Raw genomic sequence first — 22,168 nt, forward strand, 5'->3', positions numbered from 1 at the left:
GACTTGTAGCACAGAGCAACACCAGGGCAGAGCAGTGCCTCTGTGGCTAAGGATCTTCACTGGTATCTGGAAGGTTGGCGGTTTAAATTCAGTTACTGCTAGAAAGGATCCTACTCTGCTGGGCCCTTGGACAAGAGCTTTATAAGGTGGACTCTGATCTGCTTCAGACTGTGGAGGATGAAGAAGTTCATAAAAACAAATTCATTGGGAATCATTGTAAGCAAGTAGAACTTCCAGTGGACTTACCATTAGAAAGTGGTACCTCACAGTACAGAGTGGTGGAGGACGATCTGAGTGCGTCCACGACACACAAAGTGTTACACACAAAGATGGCCGATAGCTGCTCGTCAAATCCATCGCCAGTCAACTGCAGAATGGCTCCGCCTCCAATGCTTCCTGCAACCAAGGCATTCGAAAATTGATGAAATATTTTCAATAAATGCTAACAAACAGCCTTAGATATTTGCCTACATATCAGAAAATAGGAAAATGATTCAAAACAGTTCAGATACAAAGTAACACGTAACACTGCATGCATCCCCAAGGAGTTTTCTTCTCCTGAATGTAGCCTTTGTGTTGAGACACCAGTGATAATTTAATAGATTAAACTTTTTGGGGGGGTTAGGGGACAGTTCAGAAGCATACACTATAGACAACACTGATATTTTATGTATTTTCATTATAGCGCACATCTTTAAATTAATTTCGTAACATTAGAGAATAAAGTTTCCTGTGGCCTTTTTACCATCATCGTCCAAACTTGTGACTAGTCGATGTACACCAGTCTCCTTCATCACATGATCCAGCTGTGAATTGTTTCGTTATTTATGTGCTTCTTACCTTGACTTGGGGTGACGGATTTCAGGTCGAGTTTATAGCTGAAGGAAACGCTTGACGTGGCATATCCCTTCATCACGTGGAGAAGTGTGATTACAAAGGAGCCTCCCGAATGGCTGCCCAAAGTGCACTGGACTTCAGTGTCATTGACTTCCAGAAGAGCACATGGAGTGCCACCGATGGTCACAACAATGTCATCTGCCACTGTGCCAAACCCAGAGCCAGAAATGGAAATGGTCGTTCCACTTGATCCTAATAAAAACAGCAAACAAGAGCGTCACAAATACAATGGTGCCGTGCTTAAGGAGGTCCTTTGTTTTCTATTGTAACAATCAGCTTTGTTTGTCACACATACACTTTTGCTCCTCTAACTTCTAAGAAAATCAACAGGCCACCAAATCAAACACTATTCATAAGTATAGATGGAAAATAAATGAATTATTGGTTGATGAATAATATTACATTAATCGAGGTTCAGAGATTTTAGGGATGTCACAAAAGGGTAGACAAATGCAGGTAAATGCAGAACCCCATAAGACAGAAGACCAATCGCCAGATGTAAGAGTCTGCAAAACACAAACCAAAGTCAGAAGGCAGAAGTCGTGTCACAAAACCACAAGTCAAAACTGTTAAGAGTATATTGACTGTAATTGGTCTCAGATACTGAATGACAGTTTGGGGAACCTTTACCAGCTTACCTCATGATGTCATAAACGCAATGACCCAGTGCATCATGGGGTAGAATCCCATGGACATGGTGACACAAACTGCAAAATTGCGACTGCTATCATCAAAACAAAATGGTTTCAGAAAGGATGGTAAAAACGAATGAGCTTCCAGACGAGAGCTCTAATTTAGGTTTTGATTACAGAATTACATTCCTAACATGTGACCAAACTGAGGTTTCTAGCATCAGAGAAGCCTGAGAAAATTTAAAAACAAACACAAATCATAAGGCAGTGAAACCTATGAGGGAGCCATATTACAGCAGGCAGGCTCTCGCACCTGAGATCAGTACGTCACGCAGGTGACCTGCTACTCAGGATTTATTGAATTTTTGCCCACCCGTCTGATTTGTGCCTTCTGAACTGCATTTGAGACTTCAGTTCCTTTACAATTATTTCTTCCTTTTTCCATTTTATTAATTCTTATTTAGTTGTTTCTTCTCTTTTGTTTTGTCTCTTTTTCTTTTCTGTTTACAATGTATCCTCAGTTCCTGTTTAATTTCTTTTGACTTTATTTGATTCATAACTAAAACAAGTTTTCATCAGTTTCTGAGTTATTTCCTCAGTGACACGTCACATGACCTTCATTCTCATTGTACCCAGTAAAGTCCTAATTCAGTCACACGCAGACGTTTCACTACTGAGAACTCAAGCCCGCCCTTCCTTGCTGTCATTTCTTTCGTTAGTCTTGTATTTCATTAATGAATGTAACAGCAGACTTTGGCTATTTAAACGATAAACCATCAGCCTACCTGTTGATGGGTCCACTGAGCTGATTACCGGAGTGCTGTCCATAGAGTACATGAAGTATAACGGCGGGTAGACGGTTGACAGGACTTGTATATTCACATTTGCGTTTCCTTGGTTGTTGGCTGCGGTTGTACATTTCACTTCACTTGTTGTTATATTAGTGATGGCACAGAGGATGCCCCCTACAGTCACTGTGGTGTAGTTAGGGTAAAACCCATTCCCAGTAATGAGGAGTGTTGTCCCACCGAGGATACTTCCAGAATTCGGTGACAGCGTAGCAGTCGCAAGGCTGAATATGGCGATGTTTCCAGCGGCTAGGCCTTTGCTCATCACCACAACGTTTAAAATGTAACTTCCAGCTGGCAGTGGCCCAATGGGGCAGGTGATTTCTGTTTCTGTGACCTGACTTGGATGAAAAGTGAAGTCTCCAATTAAAATGAGCACATCGTCTGGGTCGCTCCCAAAGCCTGTTCCATTAATAGAAAGGACTGCAGAGCTGCTGTCTACTGTGTCTGGTGAGACACTGTCTACCTGAGGAAGGGAGGAATCTGTGTAATGGAATTTGCAGTCTGAATAACAGGCAGCGGGGATGCCATTCACTGATAGCTGAACATTCCCTGCACTTTCAGCAGAGGGCGCCGTATCACAGATGATACTTGTGTAACTGAATGACACAATGGAGCAGGGCATGCCGACCACAGTGACGCTCACAGAGCCTGAAAACCCGGACCCGAGTATCGTCACCCTTGTGTTTCCTGTGGTAGACCCCGCACTGGGGCTGATTGAATCGACAGTTGGTAACAAAACGAATCGACGATCAAACTCATTGACGATTGTGCTGATGGCATTGCCCCGGTTATTCACAGTCACGGACACAAGTTCTGCAAAACCCACTGGAAGAATGTCTTCTGGATTGACATAACAGTTGATTTCTGTGGATGTGCTGCTGATGACCTCACATGGGTGACCTCCAATAGTGACCTGTAAAAAAAAAAAAAAGTCAACTGGTTATACTGGGGAATTAGAGCAAAGTTTACTGCTAACCCAGAGTAGAAGCATATTGCTTATTACTTCAACAATATATCAATCTCCAGTTGGTCTCACATCTCAAGTTGGTTAACTTCCAGGAGACAAAGAGTACAGATAACAGGAGGATTGGAGTCCCTCAGGGGTCTGTCTTTTTCTGATTGATTTTAATAACATTGTTTTCAGTAGTGTTAGTATACTTGTGAAATTCGTAGATGACACTAAAATCGGAGGAATGGCCTACACAGAGGAAGCAGCAAAAGACTTCAAAAAGACCTGGACAAGCTTCAGAACTGCGTGACCACCTGGAAAATAAAGTTTAATGAAGAAACGTGCAAATTACTACATGTGGGCCAAATGAATTGTCAATTATAAATACAAGAAGGGAGATACAGAGCTACAGAAAGAAACGTCTGAGAAGGACCAAAGGGTTTATGTTGACACAACACTTTCATCATCTAAGCAATGAGCAGAAGTGAATAGAAAGGCAAACGAGCTGTTAGGTTATATCATTAAAATTGTTGAACGTAAAGCAAGGGCCGTTATGCTAAGACTATGTGATGCAGTAGTGAGACCACATCTGGAGTACGGTGTGCAGTTCTGGTCACCGCGCTACAAGAAAGACAGAGCAACACCTAAAGGTGTGTAAAAGAGAGCAGCCAGGAGCATCTCAGGACTTAAGGACACATCCTAATGTGACCGACTCAGAGAATTAAACCTGTTCAGTTTGAGCAGAGGAAACTCCATGGGGACCTCATTCAGGTCTTCAGAATTCTCAAAGGCATCGATAAAACAGATCCAGCAGAAATCTTTTAAATCAACTGAGAATCACACACTCGGGGACACCAGCAGAAATTAAGGAGGAGTGCATTTAGGACTGAAACCAGGAAGAACTTCTTTACGTAAAAAGTTGTGGGAATCTGTAACATACTGCAGAGACATGGAGTTGAAGCAGAAACCTAACAGCCTTTAAGAAGAACCTGAATGAGATATTAAGACAGCTTAGCTCTTAGCTAAATAAACAAGTGGCATATGGACTGAATGGTATCCTCTTGATTGTAAAAATTTCTTATTTTCTCATGATACTTGGGTCTTAGTTCTCTATTGCCTTAACAAAATACAACACCAAATATTTCTTTGTAATAAATAAGGCAGTAGACATTTTTTCAAGGATTTGTCAGTTGGACGAATTTCTACTTGACCAGGGGTTTGTCATGGTTCTCCTCTCCCTTTGTGAAATTTACTGATTTGTTTTCAGCTTTAGTCTCATTTTGATCTGTGTAGGCCATGAAGCCTGCTCCCAGAGTTTGAAGCCAGCCTTATTTGTGATTCTAGTTGTGACTTCAGTCTTGAGGCCCAGCTTTTTGGAGGCATTGCCTCATTTCGAATTTTGAGAGACATAAAGCAATCATAATAACTTCAAATTAATTAATGGAGGAAGCTAAGCTGTCTTTTAGACTTGGATCACTCCTCTCTCCAAGGACTAATGGACAGAGTAACCTTTTAATTTCTTCATTCTTAATTTCCAGTGGTTGCTCTTCACACCTTCTCCCGTCTTTCACCCCTTTCATTTCCCTGATTTTTCTCTTTTCTATATATTTAACAAGTTTTTTTTTTGCCTTTTCAGTCACATACCTAAGGAAGGTTAGGTAGCCTTCTTTAAATATTTTTTAGCACGGAATATCCTTCACCTCTTTGTTTTAACAACAAAATTGGCATAAGGCCTACATAACTCCATGAGGAGCAGAACTCTGCAGTTAACACTGTAAATGTTCTGACATTCACGTTATAATCTATCAGTCCTGAACAAACGCAGCTCTTTGAGACATTCCCTTACTTCGTTGGCACAGGTGGAGCTGCTGAATCCCGTTCCCTTAATATTTAACACATCATGGATCGTTCCGCTGGAGGGCCTGATTGCAGTTACTGTCGGAGACTCACAGCTGGAAAACTGGAATTTGAAGGCATCCTCACTTGAATTGGAAAAGGAAGGCAGACTGCAGTCCAGGGGCTCAGCAGTGCAATTATTGACATCCATTGGAAAAGGAGAGGAACCTGGTGATAAAATAAAAATCAGTTGATTTAAGCAAAGCAGGACATTAGTACACGTCTTAGAAAACAGTAACTTAAGGAATGTTCGTCATTGCTCAGAATCACAGCAACACAACCAAAGACGGAAAGTAAAAATAAAACCTAAACAGAATCTATGGGAGCAAATCGAGGAAATGAACTGATGAAATTCCTGAGGTGTCACCCTTCTTGCTGTCACCCTTACTACATCTGCTGTAGTTTCCCAGCTGTCTGGTAACTCTTCACTAACCCCCAGTGTCTGTCTCACCTCCTCCCTAAACTCAATCTTGCAGTCTTCCTTTTTTAACTTCCACCATTTGATCCTCACTCTCTTCCTCTTCTTGATCTCCAACGTCATCCTACAGACCACCATCCTATGCTGCTTAACTACACTTTCCCCTGCCACCACTTTGCAGTCTTCAGTCTCCTTCAGATCAACTCTTCTGCATAGAATGTAATCTACTTGTAGGCATCCTCCTCCTCTCTTGTACGTCACCCTATGTTCCTCCCTCTTCTTAAAATACGTATTCACCTCAGCCATATCTATCCTTTTGGCAAAATCCACTATCCTCTGACCTTCTTCATTCCTCTCCTTGACACCATACCTACCCATCACCTCCTCGTCTCCTCTGTTCCCTTCACCAACATGTCCATTGAAATCCACTCCAATCACCACTTTCTGTCCCTTGGGTACACTGTTCATCACTTCATCCAACTCACTCCAGAAATCTTCTCTTTCTCACCCATCGCACACACAACTTGCGGAGCATATACACTAACAACATTCATCATCACACCTCCAATTTCCAGCCTCTGCCTGACACTCTTTTCACCTCAAAAACACTCTTGACATGCTGTTCCTTCAGAATAACTCCTACCCCATTTCTTCTCCCATGATAGAACAATTTGAATCCACCTCCGATCCACCTGGCCTTACTCCCCTTCCATTTAGTCTCTTCACGCACAATATATCAACCTTCCTTCTCTCCATCATATCTGCCAACATTCAAAGTTCCTACCTTCAGTTCCACTCTCTTTACTTTCCTCCTCTCCTCCTGCCTCCAGACACGTCTCCCCCCTCTTCTTCTCCTTCTTTTTCTTCGGCCAACAGTAGCCCAATTTCCACCAGCACCCTGTTGGCTAACAGTACTGGTGGCGGTCGTTGTTAACCCGGGGCTCAACTGATCCATTATGGAAATTTGCATTGTTGTCCGCATATTGATTTGGCAAAATTTTACACCAGATGCCCTTCCTGCCATAACCCTCCCATTTATCTGGGCTTGGGACCGACATGAAGAAACACACTGGTTTGTGCATCAATTTAAAGACCAAAGCCTTGACGTATGGTAAGCAGGAACTTCTACTCACTTGGCTTGTAGCTTGCTTCTATTTCAAGGACTGAGATGAAAATATGCTCCTGGTCATCTGGTAGGGGATTAACTGTGACCACTCCTTGCATGGCTATAGTTTGAGCGTTATCTATATAGCCACTACTGTAGTAATATACGCCAGGGACATTAAACTCATATGTAAAAAATCCTGTAAAGTTAAATAAAAGAAAATTAGAAATGCAGTGTGGCTGTAATATTAGCAGGTTCCGTCAGTCGCGGTACCACACATGTCAAACACAGAATATTTACTAAAATGGTGCTAGAACATACACAGTGTACACTATAAAGCCATGTCACATTAGACAACTTGTCCAGCGATTTTCAGTCGCAGCCTTCACGTACATAATCTTAGCGAGTCAGATGCAGTCGGCAGTGCTCTCCTGTGACCGATGTTCATCGTCCAGTCTGACACACCAAGACTGTGACTCGCCCTGACAAGCAGGTTTGATTTTGTCTGTAGTCATAGGGAGCAGAGCTGACAACCAATGAATGCTCATCCAGAAGTTCAATGCATAGAATGTGAAATAAGGAATGTGGGGGCTTTGGATGTCACAAACAGAAGAGAAGCTCATCAGTCTGATATCTACATACCATCACAGAATGGAAACAAAAACAAAAAAAGGGCAGAGATTATGGCTGAATAAGCCATACCTGTTAATCGTTCATGCCCCACTGGCTTCATCAGGAAGTCTGCTAATGATTGTCAGAAAAAAGGAACTACAATGTGGTGGAAAGTCATCATGCAGTCTCTAAATGTAATGTGGGCAGCGATTTTCAGTCATGTAAATTGTCGTGGTCCAGCAATGACATCAGCAGCGCATCCAGCAAGTCTGACATATCCTACAACTAAAAGTCGCGTGATGTGACAGCAGCTTTAGAAGAAGCATACTGTTTTAATCTCTTCATTAGATCCATGGGGTTGAAAACCAGGAAAAATGGCCATAACTGGGGAAACGTGAAGTAGCACAAAAATGTCAAGATCTCGAGAATACTGAACATCAACTCTGAGCATAAATAGAGTGAGATGGACTCTCCTGAGTTCTGCTCTGCCAGTTAATGGCCATTTGGTGTACAGCTCAACATAAGCATCAAGTGGCTTACTGAAAATGGCGTAGAGCATCAGGCCAGAAGATTATGACAAATTATTTGAAATTTGTTAATAACACAGACTCTAAAATTGGAATGATTTTGAAAATTTAAAGAAACACTTAGAAAATGCAATTTCATGAAGTCAAGCAAAAGGAGTACATGCAGATAAAATGAAGAATGGTAGTAAATGTAATGTGAGGAACTTAGGCCTATAGGAAGCTTATCCTCGTCTTTTTCCTGCTTCTTCTTTAAGGCGGTTGTACCCTTACCCTTATTCATGCAAACATTTAACAGGATAAATGCAGCTTTCACATGCTCAGATATTAAATTTGAAAAAATGGAGTCTCAGCATCAACAACATTGACCCCAGCCTACTTGTGAGCTGTGCCCTCTTCAGCAGCGGCATTTCATTGTGTGACCTACCTGATGGAGTCCTGCTCGGCTCGCTGTTAAATCCTTGGCCGCTAAAGGTGGTGTCACCAGGATTGGCGACGCTGAAAACCTGGTAGCCAATGCCACCAATGAGGGACTGAGCCTGCCACTGCCATTGTACTTTGTCTCCAACAAACACCGTCAAAGATGATGGAGTCCAAGCGTAGCCGACACTTCTGGCTAAAAGAAAGCAGCCGTTAGTCTAGCAAAGCTTTGGAAGGAGTCGTTAAGGACGGAGTACTCTTTACTGTACTGTTGTCTGGAATTTCAAACTACATTGGAGATCTTTGGAGAGCACATTTCCACCCTGTCTATCAAAGAAAGTCCATAAGTCCATCCATCCATCCATCCATCCATTATCCACCGCTTATCTGAGATTGGGTCATGGGGGCAGCAGCCTAAGCAGGGAAGCCCAGACCTCACTCTCCTCGGCCACCTCCTCCAGCTCCTCTGGGAGGACCCTGAGGCATTCCAAGGCCAGCCGGGAGATATAATCCCTCCAACGTGTCCTGGGTTTGCCCCGTGGCCTTCTCCTAGTGGGGCATGCCCGGTACACCCCCCCCAGGGAGGCATCCAGGGGCCATCCTAACGAGATGCCCGAACCACCTCAACTGACTCCTCTCAACGTGGAGGAGCAGCGACTCTACTCCGAGTCTCTCCCAGATAACTGAACTCCTCACCCTATCTCTAAGGGAAAGTCCAGCCACCCTACGGAGAAAACTCATTTCGGCCGCTTGTATCCGTGATCTTGCTCTTTTGGTCACTACCCAAAGCTCATGGCCATAGGTGAGGTTGGGAACATAGATCGACTGGTAAATCGACAGCCTCACTTTTTGGCTCAGCTCTCTCATCACCACGACGGACCGTTGCAGAGCCCGCATTAATGCCGCACCAATCCGTCTGTCGACCTCCCGCTCCATTCTTCCCTCACTCGTGAACAAGACCCCGAGATACTTGAACTCCTCCACTTGAGGCAATACTGTGTTCCCAACCCGGAGAGAGCATTCCACCCTTTTCTGGCTGAGAACCACGGCCTCAGATTTAGAGTTGCTGACTCTCATCCCCGCCGCTTTGCATTCGGCTGCGAACCGCTCCAGTGAGAGCTGGAGGTCACTGTCCGATGAAGCCAACAGAACCACGTCATCCACAAATAGCAGAGACGAGATTCTGAGGTCACCGAACAAGACCCCCTCCCCTCCTTGGCTGTGCCTAGAAATTCTGTCCATACAACTTATGAACAGAATCGGTGACAAAGGGCAGCCCTGGCGGAGTCCAACCTCAACAGGAAACAAGTCCGACTTATTACTGGCAATGCGGACCAAGCTCCTGCTCCTCCTGTACAAGGACTGAATGGCATGTAACAACGAGCCTTGTACCCCGTACTCTTGGAGCACACCCCACAGGATGCTTCGAGGGGCACGGTCGAATGTCTTCTCCAAATCCACAAAACACATGTGGACTGGTTGGGCAAACTCCCATGCCCCCTCCAGGATCCCGGCCAGGGTGCAGAGCTGGTCCAGTGTTCCACGGCCAGGACGGAATCTGCATTGTTCCTCAAAGAAATTCATATTAAGGAAAGTATTATGCAGACACTGGATTTTTTTTTGAATTGGAATTATTATAAAACATTTAGCAAGTCCTTTAAATGAGTGCTCACAATATGAATTATCTTGAAGTAGGTTCACACATCACCTGCTACACGCTGTTGACTTCCCCTACTAGGGGAAGAGAGTCTGTCAGCCTTCTGAATAACAGACGACTTGAGCTCATTTGTATGGGATTCACTTCACACCAGGGGGTGAGGTACAGTCAATATTACCAGAGGACCTCTGTGATTTTAATCCCACCCGTATAGTCCATGTCAGCACCTTCTTGCGGATTCCCATTGACGTCTCAGTAGAGATTACGGAGGCTTTCACCTTCTATATAAAGTCTTTGAAAAAGAACCCCAGGTTAAGCTGTACCTGTCGCTCCCTCCAGAGGACCTCACGGTATCAGCCAGAACCTCTACATATCTCACTGATATTGCAACCAGGATGAAGGAACGCCATCTCCAGCTCAACCTGGCAAAGACAGATCTTGTTGTTATCCCAGCTCTTCTGTCTCTCCAGCACCTCATCTCTGCTCCGCTTGGTTCGTTATCACTAATACTTGATGATCAGCTGTCCTTCAAGGACCATGTTGCTTTCAGTCTTGCAGATTCACTCTACATTATCCACAAGATGAGACCATGCAGCACAACTCCTGGTCCAGGCTCTGGTCTTGTCACGGCTTGACTATTGCAACTCTCTGCGGGCGGCAGCACCGGCGTGTGTCCTCAAAGCCTCCGCAGATGATTCAAAATGCAGTGGCATGTCTGGTGTTCAACCAGCCAAGGTGGGGACATGTCACTCCCACTTTCAGATCACTACAAATCCTTGACGCTTGCCTACAGAGCAGTCAGTGAGTCCACACCCATCTATATATGGAGACACCTGAGAGCTCCTCTGCTCCTTCTTGACCACTCAGATATGCTGATGAATGGTGTCTGATGGTGATACAACCCCTGTGTGGGATCAAACCTCAATCCAGACTCTTGTCCTGGTATCTCTTGCTCAGCTCCATTCACAACTATGACTGGAGACTCTCTTGTTTGGTGAATTTCTAAATGTAGGCTGTAAGCTTTTGTAGATCTCAGAAGTCTAACTCACTTATATTTTGTTCTAAGCTCATCACTTGTGATGATTCATTTTGTCACAAACTGATGTCACTCAAGTATGTCCACCTGTTTTATAAATTGCTTTGCATAAAAACACCTGCTAAGCAAATAAATGTGAGGCAGTCCCGTGTGCATCGACATGTTCATAATTCTGTCATTTGAGAGATTCAGAGAGAACTAAACTTTCAGAAGACTTCCGACTTTTAAACGTCTCCTGATGTAAAACTAATCCCATTTGACTGGGGCCTTAGCCTGTTGAGCTGAAGGAACACTTCATTAGGCCCAGCCACTACTTTTAAATCCCTACTCGGTCAGGACTGGGTTTACACCATCAGGTGGAGTAAAGGACCAGAGGGTCTCTGTAATTTTTAAGCATTCAAACACAAGGTGGCGTTGTAAAGCCAGAACTCCTTTGCGGCATTTCCCCATTCCCTGTAGTAATGGTGTGCATATTGTCAGTTCAGACCACATTAACAACCCTTATTTATAAGAACAATATGTCCGTTCACACCTCCCAGGGGGACATCCCCACGCTCACACACCAGGGCGAATTCTTTTTACAGGCGCAGACTCTGAACAGGCAGATGAATCCCCTGGGACTCTTAGTTATTTCTCTCTGTCTGTTAATCTTTGACATTAGGATTCATAGATTTATTGTTCACAAATAGCACACCAGAGTCCTTTTGCATTTTTCCACCTTCATCACGTCAGTTACTAACCCTTAAGTCTATTAGTGTATTAAGTGAGCCATGGAAGCAGGATTAGCTAAAGGTGACTGTCTGTGGCCGTCTCTGTTCTTAACAAAGTGTGAGCAGCACCACCTTAGATCCCAGTTGACTTTTCACCGGTAGCACAATCAGCAGGTCCATACCTATGTCTGAGCCCAGGTTGGTCACCGTGTACACTTTTCCAGGTGCCTGCACCACACATTCCAGTCGATCTTGTGTCGCGTCGGTGACATTGCATCTCCGTTGTCCTTTAAAACAATGAACAGTGTGTGAGTACCTGAGCCAAGTGTATGGAAGCAATCAAATCAAACACCTGAGACACTCACTGTTACTTTTCAGTTTGAATTTATCTGTCATTTCTGTTTTATTGTTGTTTCTGTTAATTTTGAGTTATTACTATGTTTTCATGTTTTTATGTTGGTGTGTTGATAGAAATGAACTCTTTGAAATCACTTTTTTGTTTTATTTTGTCTGGTGCCGTCTCCACATGTGACATATCTTTCGACTCATCCTAATGTTTGGTGGTGCAAGATGTCAGCTTTTTGGGGTTCCCTATCTATTTTTAGAGTTCAAGATGCAAGACAGCCTTATGTTTTAAGCCATGTTGCACCATATTTTGTGCAGGAAATCACACCCTTATGATAGAGCAAACCAAAAGGTGTCTTCATCATGATCAGATGGACCTGAAGTTGTGCAGGCCACATCAATCCACTCCCAGGTTCACCTCCTGATGGGATCCAAGTTACTCCTTCCACCAAAACCTCAGTAGAATGGGGATCGATAATATCGACATGTGGACTGTTGTTTGATGCTGTTTCAAGGTTGATGATCATAAACATGGTCATATTTTTGATATCTGAACCCTCAACGAGTCAAACCAGAAGGTTAAAAATAACAAGTTTCAAACATAAGTATGTGCAGATTATTTTAAGGTCAGTGACTATGAATATGATGGGAGTACCATCTAGGATGGATTGGTGTCTCGACCCGGATAGAAGATGGTTCCTTGCCAGGGAGGAAGGCCATAATGGAAGGACAGAGATGGACTGACATCTCAGACTGGATGAGTGTTGGTTCCTTATTGGGATTGGAGGCCATAACAGAAGGTTGAAGATGGAATGGAGTACTGGCTGGGATGGATGTTTGGACGCACAAAGTATCTGTGGATTTCTGCCTGACCCAGAAGTGCTTCCAAGGTGCAATACTGTGGTACCTGAAGCACTCCCGGGTCAAACATAATAGAGAGAGTCTTTTCCTATAGAGTAGTCAGGGTCGGAAGGAAGTCAATGAGACTACATGGGAGGTGCGGAAGGAGGAAACAGAATGCCTGTCATTGTATTGTGTTACCTGGGAGGAGGATTCAGAAGTCTGTAAAGGTATTGAGTGCAATAAAAAACCTTGCATTTGAACCCAGGACTGTGCCGTCTAGTTATGTGTTGGGATTTGGGGGTACAAGTAGTGGCCCCTGGTGGTCACAGATATTATTATTTGTATTATTATCTGTATCAGATGGTGAAAAATGACAAACTTCTAATATCATTGAGAACATTTAAATTGAAGCACACATTATACTATTTCAAATAACCTGAAGTGATTTCAAACTGTTCAGAAGTAACGGTTATGAACACAAAGTAATAAAAAGTCACCTATAAATCTGCCCTAACTATGAATCCAGGGTTACGCTCTGCTTCAGCTCTTCAGCCATTTGTTTCTCGGGTGTGATGTTACACAGAGCAAAACCATGCAATCATGGCAGCAGTCAGAATAAAGTCGCATCCTGCACTAATCCAGGACAGGACAACTTTAGAGTGACTGCTCAACCTGACAGTACGGCTTAATCCAGTGAGAGGAAACCTGATTGATGTGTGGAAAACACGTACACCACATGAAGAAGACAATACAGCTGCAGACTGAACCACAGTACAGAGCAGCAATGTTAGTTTTTACCAAGTCACGGTACGAATCCCAGTTTATTTTATGTTAAAAGATCATTCTAAGAAATCTTACCTAATAAAACTTGGATGTCATCAGGATTTGTGCTGAAACCCGACCCAGTGAGAGTCAGCTTGGTGCCGCCATAGAGGGAGCCCATAAGGGGCCGTACGCTGGTGACTTGTAGGACATACTCAATGGTGGTCACGACATGACTGCTGTAAAACATACATTTTAGTTCATTCAGAGATGTTCTGCCAAAACAGAATGACTTTTTATTTCAGGATCAGAAGATGAAAAGAGAATCAAAATGGGTTAAAACCAAAGAGACAAACCGATTTTTCACCGAACTGGAAACGTGAGACAAAAGTAAGCCAGAAAATAAGTCAGAAACCCAAGAATGAAAATATCAAGGAGTGCACTTAAAGACTTGGATACCAAAACGGCACATAATATGAACCTATACACGGTCGTGCCCATAATGTCACTTCAGCGTGCTCCTGGGGAACTCTGGGAAGTCGCCTCGGCAATGGTCGATAAGAAACTCACCGTAACAGTGCTTTCCATCAGTATTCAAAATGGAACCACAATAAGATGTTCAAATATTTCAACTTCATCAGGAATTAAGATATGACAAAATAAATATTTCTGGAACTCCTCAGGAAAGTTAATAAAAATGAATAAAGAACACCAATCATCAAATGTGTAGTCTGAATACAGAACATATATAAACAAGGGGGGCTCTGCCCCCTGCTCGCTTCGCTCGCCTGCCCCCGGCATTGGGTATCCTGAAATACATTAGTCGAGCTCGTTCGTCTTGGAGCCGTGCCCGCTTTGCCTGCGGCATTTCAGACGCGCGTTGTAGGCGCCTCCGTTCATTGAGTTTATCCAGGCGGGCTCGTGTTTGTATCGTTGAGCTGTATTGTGTTTGAATTCGGTGTAAAGCGTTCAGCGGTTTGTACAATCCCAAGCAGCACATTATTCCTAACTTCACTCCGCAGTAGTGCCACTCACAATATGGCGGTGATGCCTCTGAATCCTCTTTGTGGACCTGTGGGGCCTCCGTAGCCTCTTCCGTTTGAATCTGGGCTGCAGCGCAGAATCCTCTTTTGTGCGTGGCTGTGTGGTTAGTCGTTAGCCATGGGCGCGTTGTTGCTTCATTTCTCATTCACGTCAGTTGAGCTCTTTCGTTTTTGGGCCATGACACCTTCGTTCGCGGTGGATACGACTTCGCTGGCGGTCTATGAGACGTGCGCTGTACGCGCCTGTGCAGTATGTCTCATGGTCCTATCGCCGTGTACCTGCGTCCATGCCATCCGGTTTACCATTCTCGGTTAGTAATATGGATGATAAGTGCTGCGTTCCATTTGAAGTCGGAATTTTCAACTGGAATGCCCACTTAAGTTGGATTTCCAACTCGGAAACTGTGAGCTGGACTGTCGAACTTTAGTGCTATATTGTTATAATGTCTGTCTGTCTGTCTGTCGGTGTTTTATTAAATCAGCCGTACACGCAGTGCTCTCCATGTTGCTACAGTGTTTGGATATGCTAAAAAACTGCACAATGTATTGTTATCAACTGCTGTTTATTCCAATGGAGCAAGCACAACCAAGGTTTTCCTGGATGAGTCCATATTGGGTTTCCAAATGTTTTACATGAACACTGCCAACTCGGGTGTGACATCATTCTCAGCTCCGACATTCGACTTCTGAGGTAAACAGCGTCAATTCTGTTAAAGATCAATGCAACAATCTGCCTTTCCATGAAGAAAATGCAGCAATCAATGTTGTGTGGCCTCAGAAAGCCACCAGGGGCCCTGGCCTGGCCGGGATGCCTCTACTCTGGTAGGACCAGGGGAGGGAGCGTATCCAGAGCATTACCTCCCCCAGAGCGCTAGGTGGCAGCCCCCCCCAGGGATGCTCTCTCCGCTAAATCCTTCCATCCAGCTGGCCGAGGCTGCCTGTCACACACCATTAATTCTTTCAATCAGGTACTCAAGGACATCAGTGCATTTATGACTGAAGCCAGGAAGAACCCCCCTTTAAACAAAACGTTGTGTGGGAGTCTGGAACAAACTACCAATCCAAAGAGTTGAAGCAGGAACCTTTAAGAAGGCACTGGATGAAATATTGGGACAGCTTAGCCATTGTCTAAACTGGCATTTCCCCGCCTGTGGGCCACAGTGACATTGCAGGTGGGCCGCGGCTGTATACTCGCCTCTCCGAAACGATTGTGCTCGATTCACAGGGGTAGCATTATTGGTGGATTGCGGTCAATCATGGATGACCTGCTCTGACGATCGTGCTTGATTCACAAAGGCAGGAAAAGCATTGCCGACTGTGCTTGATTCCTGTGGTGTGTGGGAACCATGCCCCCACTCAGAGTTAATGGTAGGGAGAACCAGCAGATTGCACTGACCCGTTGGGTCTCACTAAATTTACAGGTCCCCCCGGGCTAAGATGATCATGCTAAATTCTCAGAAGGGGGACCACCCCTCACCAGACCTCCCTGTGAGTCATGTGAAAAACTGGGGTTGTGGCACCCCAAAGCGCTGATCTGAAAAAATGAGCTTGATGGGCTGAATGGTCTCCTCTCGTTTGCTCCATTTCTTATGTCCTGTGTTCTTATGTGTGTCCAGCTGTGAACAACGTGGACAGCATTATGAAAGGGCGATGGGCAGCATGGCGGATAGATACAGTTAGGGCAGCACGGCACGTCCTCTCAGTTACTCCATCCTGTACAGATAATGACGTAGATGAGAATTTCTGGCAGTCATACATGAAGACTTGCTGTGTTAAAGCGCACCTGGTATCCGTACCCCTTTTAATAACCTTGGGACTGCCAGGTTTGGTACAGAGGAACTGTCATGTTTCACACAGGGTTACCTCCCATGGCAAAGGTACAAAGTCTTGTTTTGTGTGCCATTTCGTGTCATTTATTTGGTTGATTACGTTCATTGTTCTTTATTTTTGATCTTGTCTTTAAGCTGCCTGTGTTATATCCCATGTGTTTTGTGGGTGGTCCCCAAACAGCCAAGGTCACCTGCCAATCACTGTCAAGAACCGCCTTCCACCATATAAACCCAGTGGGTCTCCCAAAGTTCCTGCGCTCTCAACTGGATGAGTTCTTGTGTTTTGTTGGGCTTTGTGCTTTTCTTGAGATTTTCTGGATGTTTGGCTCTGTTTTTAACCTCGGCCATTAAATTGTGTATTGGGACTTTGGCTTTTGTGCTCCACAGAGCATTTTGTGAAGAATAAAACCATTACATTTTTAAAAAGATTTTGTGTTTGCCCTTTTATCGATATCATTTGGGGGTACAACCCCCTCTAGAGGGCATTCTTGGAAGTGCATCTTATTATGATTTACATGCTGTGGCAGTCGTAGTTCATAACAGGAATAGAGTTTGATGAGCTAAAAGAGACCCATTAAGACCCTATGTGTCCCTACCTTAACTCTGTCAATTTATTGTCAGCTATTGATCAAAATTTGGCAGTCATTGTTCAGTTTCTCCGACTCACATATTTGGCTTGCTCAGGGCCTTCTGTTCACGCCAATGATGCCAATCCCCACAGAATGCTTACCTGGCACTGGCAAATCCCCAGTTTTTGACTTTTACTTGGATATTATGCAGCCCTGGTGGGAGGACTGGTAGTAAGCAAATAATTTCAGAATCTGTCCATTTCATTATGCTGCACTCTGCTTTGTCAATCGACACTGAGCTTTGGGGGTCCCAGGTCTGGAAATTGCTTCCTGAAATTGTGAGATTGGTTCTTTCTGAAAAGAGAAAAAGAACAGCAGTCTGAGAAATGGATTACAATTGGAAATGAATTCTAGCACATTAACATTAACAATGTGGGGCACACGCAGAGTAACTGAGAGTTATTGTGAGCACAAAGTCATTGGGAGACGATTAAAATGCAAGAAACAGAAGTTAAAAGCAAGCCAGGATCAGAACATCGGGAGAGCCAAACGAGAAACCAGGAACCAAAACGGGCAAAATGACATTGAAAGTCAAATTTAGAAAAATGTCATTCCATCAGTAAGAAGAGTTTATGCATCCAATAATATTCATACTATCATATCTGGTGACGTCTCTAGCAGGACAATCACCGTTTTCATCTCCAGACAGATCATGCAGATAACACCAGCAATGGATTCCTCAGGTGTCAAAATCCCAGCAACAGACAGACAGACGCACACACACACACATAGACTGTAAATCGTGCTGATAGCACACAAATGCTCATGTTCTACCACCTTCTGGTCACAGCTGGTGGGATGTTGGGGCAGAGCCAACAGGACGAACTAATCAGGCAGACCAACCCCTCTCCTGTTGGCTAAGCTACTGGACCTCAAGCTAAACACGTCACGTCTTCTACATCAGTGAAGTCATCCAGTGGCTGTATCACCACGGAGCTCCAGGGGGTGCAATTGGAAGGCTTTCAACCAATCAGACAAACAGATACGTGAGCAAGACGTGCATTCAACATTTTGAAGTCTTTATTTTTAGATTATTAAAATATTTGATTACCAATCAATCTGTTTTACTGTTTCATCTTAAAGGTGAACCTTCTGTGTCTTCCCTGATGTGACAATGAGAGTACCCCTTGGAATCAATCAGCTTGTTATTTATGTCATTCTGCACTCTTGCTTGTCTATCTGTCATTTATATAGTACCTTTCACATTATCTATCTATTATATGGTGCATTACACATATCTATCTATCTATCTATCTATCTATCTATCTATCTATCTATCTATCTATCTATCTATCTATCTATCTATCTATCTATCTATCTATCTATCTATCTATCTGTTATATAGTGCCTTTCATATCTACTATATGCACTTCAGAAGAGGTCATCTACCTGAAGCTAAGCCTGTTCAGGTTCAGCCAGTACCTAGATTTGAGACCAACCAGGAAAAGCTTTGGTTGCTACTGGAAGAGGTGTTGGTGAAGCCAGCTCACCCTGTAGACTGTGTGTGGATCCCAACACCCCAGTGCAGGGACTGGGAGAGTGTGCTGTGAAAATGGGGCTGTCCTTTAGATGAGATGTAAAACTGAGGTTCTGACTCCCTGTGGTCATAAAAGTCTCCTTCAAAAAGAGTAGGCTATCCTGGCTAAATGCCCATCAAGGCCTAGTCATTCTGCCCCCCTAATCATCCCCTGTCTCAAACCGGATAACTGTCATCACTCCACCGCCTAACAGCTAACGTGTGGTGTGTGCACTGGCACAAAAATGGCTGCTGCCACATCATCCATGTGGGTGCTACACCTTAGTGGTGGTTGAAGTGACTCCCCTGTCACTGAAGCACTATCTATCTATCTATCTATCTATCTATCTATCTATCTATCTATCTATCTATCTATCTATCTATCTATCTATCTATCTATCTATCTATCTATCTATCTATCTATCTAAGTCACATGGTGCCTTTACCTAACAAAGTGCCTTTTCTTTCTACTTACATGTCATCAGACTTAAACTCTCTACTATTGCTAAAAACTACAAAAATTGTTGAAATTACTAACTGCAGTGTCAAAGATATAAACAGTCACTTACCAGTTGTAAAAGTGCTGGCTGGACTTATTTGTGTGATGGAGGCTGTCACTGCCGTATCGTATGTGAATAAAACACCGAGGATGACGTCCATTCCCTCCACTGTCACGGTCACATTATAGGAGCCGGCCTTGTTCTATGGGAGAGGAATTCTTAGTTAACAGTGATGCTCCGAGTCAATTTGGATTCAATAACTTTCTTAGACTTTCAGACCCAGTTATTTTGAGTTCTATTTACATGTCACTCTCTTGTCTGTCTGTCTGTCTGTCCGTCCGTCCACAAGAAACAATTCGGCTTCCAGTGGGCTGATTTCATGGATATATGGAAAAGTTCAGTTTTCAGTGAAATATCTCAAAAGCGCTGAACTTACTTAAAAGCTCTTGCTAATTTTTGAATTCATGTGGCCACATGTGCTGATTCATTTAGTCTTTCAATTTTACATGGTGAATCCCGAGAGAGTGTATTTCATCTTTTATATTTTCTTCTTCACCCCTCCCTGGGGTTTTTTTCCTGCCTTGCGCCCTGTGTTGGCAGGGATTGGCTCCAGCAGACCCTGTGACCTCTGTAATTAGGATATAGCGGGTTGGATAATGGATGGATGGATGGATGGATATTTTCTTCTTTTACAAGTCCCTCAGCTGCTCCTGACAGTCCTGTGAGTCGCACTCATGGCCGGGAGGCTGTGTGGACTTCAGCACTGAATGAAACTTTCCATCAGGCACCTTGTTGACAACTTTTAAAGAAATATGAGCTACAATTAGTCATCGGGACCAACACAATCAACCGCCAACATTAGGACACCACTGGAGTTGGACTTGGGTGTCTATGAAAGCGATTTGGGCCACCATCAGTCTACTTGAGTGAATGCGGTTCTTAGCTAACACACATAATTACATTCTAGTGTCACTGAGACTTTTTAATATGTCTTGTGATAAAAATATGAGGGCAGCCTTTGATGAAGTAAATAAACAAATTAAAGCAAAAAAGGCTAAAACCTTTGAAAGTTCACCAGAGCTGGTTGGATGAGCTTCCTGAACATGTCTGTAAAGTCATGGTTACTACACAGTGTTGGTCGTGGATTCTCATGGGATAAGAATGATGTGGAAAAATTTCAGAGAACGGCAGCCTGCCACAGTTGTGCAGTGCCAGCACCTCAAAACAGCCCTACAGGTTGTAGCCACATACAGAAACAGTTGCTCCTCCTCATAGCAAGAAAAGAACCATCTTCTTCTTAAATATCATCTAGATGGCTCTGGTGGGCTGTTAATTTGACAACACTGTACTCCCCTGATACAACTTCCATATTTGCCTGTGTTGCCTACGACAGACACTGCAAACAGCCAAAAAGATTACTGGGACCTCTCAGCCCACCATTAACAGCATCTTTAGAAAGCTTTGCATCCTCAAAGCCTTTAGCATTAAGAAGGACTGCTTCCACCCTCCCAGTGTCTCTTTGTCCCACTTCCATCTGAGAAGCGGTTACCAGAGCTTGTAAACAAGTCCTGCCAGGTCCTGCAACACCTTGAACCCCCTTGGTGGTCCAGACTCTGAACACAGTGCTGCCCACCCACCATCACATCTGCTCCTAGAAGTTCATTTATATAAAGTACATTTGTTACACGTTACTGCTGATGTGTTTTTTATGACTTGTTTTTACTTATTTATTTAATACTATCTGTTCACTTACCTATTATTTATTTATTTATTTTGTATTCATCATGTGTTTGTAAGTATGTTACAATGTAGTTCTTTCATTTTACGCCACTGTACGCTGCAATATGCTGTAGATTATATGGATAGATAGCGTAGTTGGCAGGATTAGATAGATAGATAGATAGATAGATAGATAGATAGATAGATAGATAGATAGATAGATAGATAGATAGATAGATAGATAGATAGATAGATAGATAGATAGATAGATGTGAAAGGCACTATATATAATAGATAGATAGATAGATAGATAGATAGATAGATAGATAGATAGATAGATAGATAGATAGATAGATAGATAGATAGATAGATAGATAGATAGATAGATAGATAGATAGATAGATGTACTGTACCTTATTTGAATGAAAACTTTACAGAAGCTCAAGAGAGACAAACAAGAAATATAATAAATAATAAAACAAATGACTTGACTTGAAAATCCTGCAGGTGAAGCCGTTTTCAAAGGAAACGATGGGATTTTGCCGACATGTACCTTCACACAGGACTACTTCATCCTGGGGTTATTTTTAATGACTTTTTATTAGCTGTTAGGCCGATGGACTGAATGCTCTCCTCCCGTTTGTCAGATTTCTTACAGAAAGTAACAAGTGATGTGAGATGACCGTGGTCCCCCAGTAATAATTATTTTACCCCACGTCCTGCTGTAAATCTAATCCTGTCTGAATAGCTCTTAAGTCACGAATGTTCCTGAATGTTATGCCATGGTTTCCATTTCTAACCAGTTTCTTTTGGAGATGATAACACGTAAGCCATAATTCCATAATCAAAGAGCTGGATGGTTTATATTATGTATATGAATCCGTCTTTGATTAAAACACTCATCTGTCAGGCTGCACTTGTCCAATTGAAGGCTGCAGCTCAATAATAAAAAGTACAAACTTAGGGACCCGAAAAGCTGCGTCACATGAAGCAGTTCACTTACCGCAGGAGTCGTGCACTGAAGTCTGTTAAGGTTTACGCTCAAAATGGGACAAAGCTTATCAGTGATCCTAATGGTGGGGTCTCGACTGAACCCATAGCCAGATATCATGAGCACAGTCCCCCCTAAAAAATACCAAAATGAAAATTTATGTTTATTTATACCAACCAAAAGTTCATTCGGTCAGCGGATTCAGATATGAAAGTCACATTTCTGTTGTCACCATGTGTTAGAAATCATCCCTTATGGATTTCTTCAAGGGAAGTCTCAATAGC

General features: G+C 43.4%; 1 protein-coding gene across 1 annotated transcript; it reads right to left on the reverse strand.

The window, feature by feature from the left end:
- Nucleotides 1-196: 196 nt before the first annotated feature.
- LOC127530023 (fibrocystin-L-like) lies at nt 197-22,014 on the reverse strand. The gene is made up of 11 exons (XM_051935591.1): nt 21,897-22,014; nt 19,244-19,376; nt 17,260-17,452; nt 13,754-13,896; nt 11,890-11,994; nt 8,312-8,500; nt 6,777-6,947; nt 5,176-5,393; nt 2,315-3,293; nt 841-1,089; nt 197-396 (listed from the first exon to the last, which is right to left on the reverse strand). The coding sequence occupies exons 1-11, from the start codon at nt 22,002-22,004 to the stop codon at nt 212-214; spliced, it is 2,673 nt and encodes an 890-aa protein (XP_051791551.1). The 5' UTR covers nt 22,005-22,014; the 3' UTR covers nt 197-211.
- Between the last annotated feature and the right edge of the window lie 154 nt (nt 22,015-22,168).

Source organism: Erpetoichthys calabaricus, chromosome 13 (assembly GCF_900747795.2).
Source record: "Erpetoichthys calabaricus chromosome 13, fErpCal1.3, whole genome shotgun sequence".
In the NCBI taxonomy this organism is placed as follows: Eukaryota; Metazoa; Chordata; class Cladistia; order Polypteriformes; family Polypteridae; genus Erpetoichthys; species Erpetoichthys calabaricus.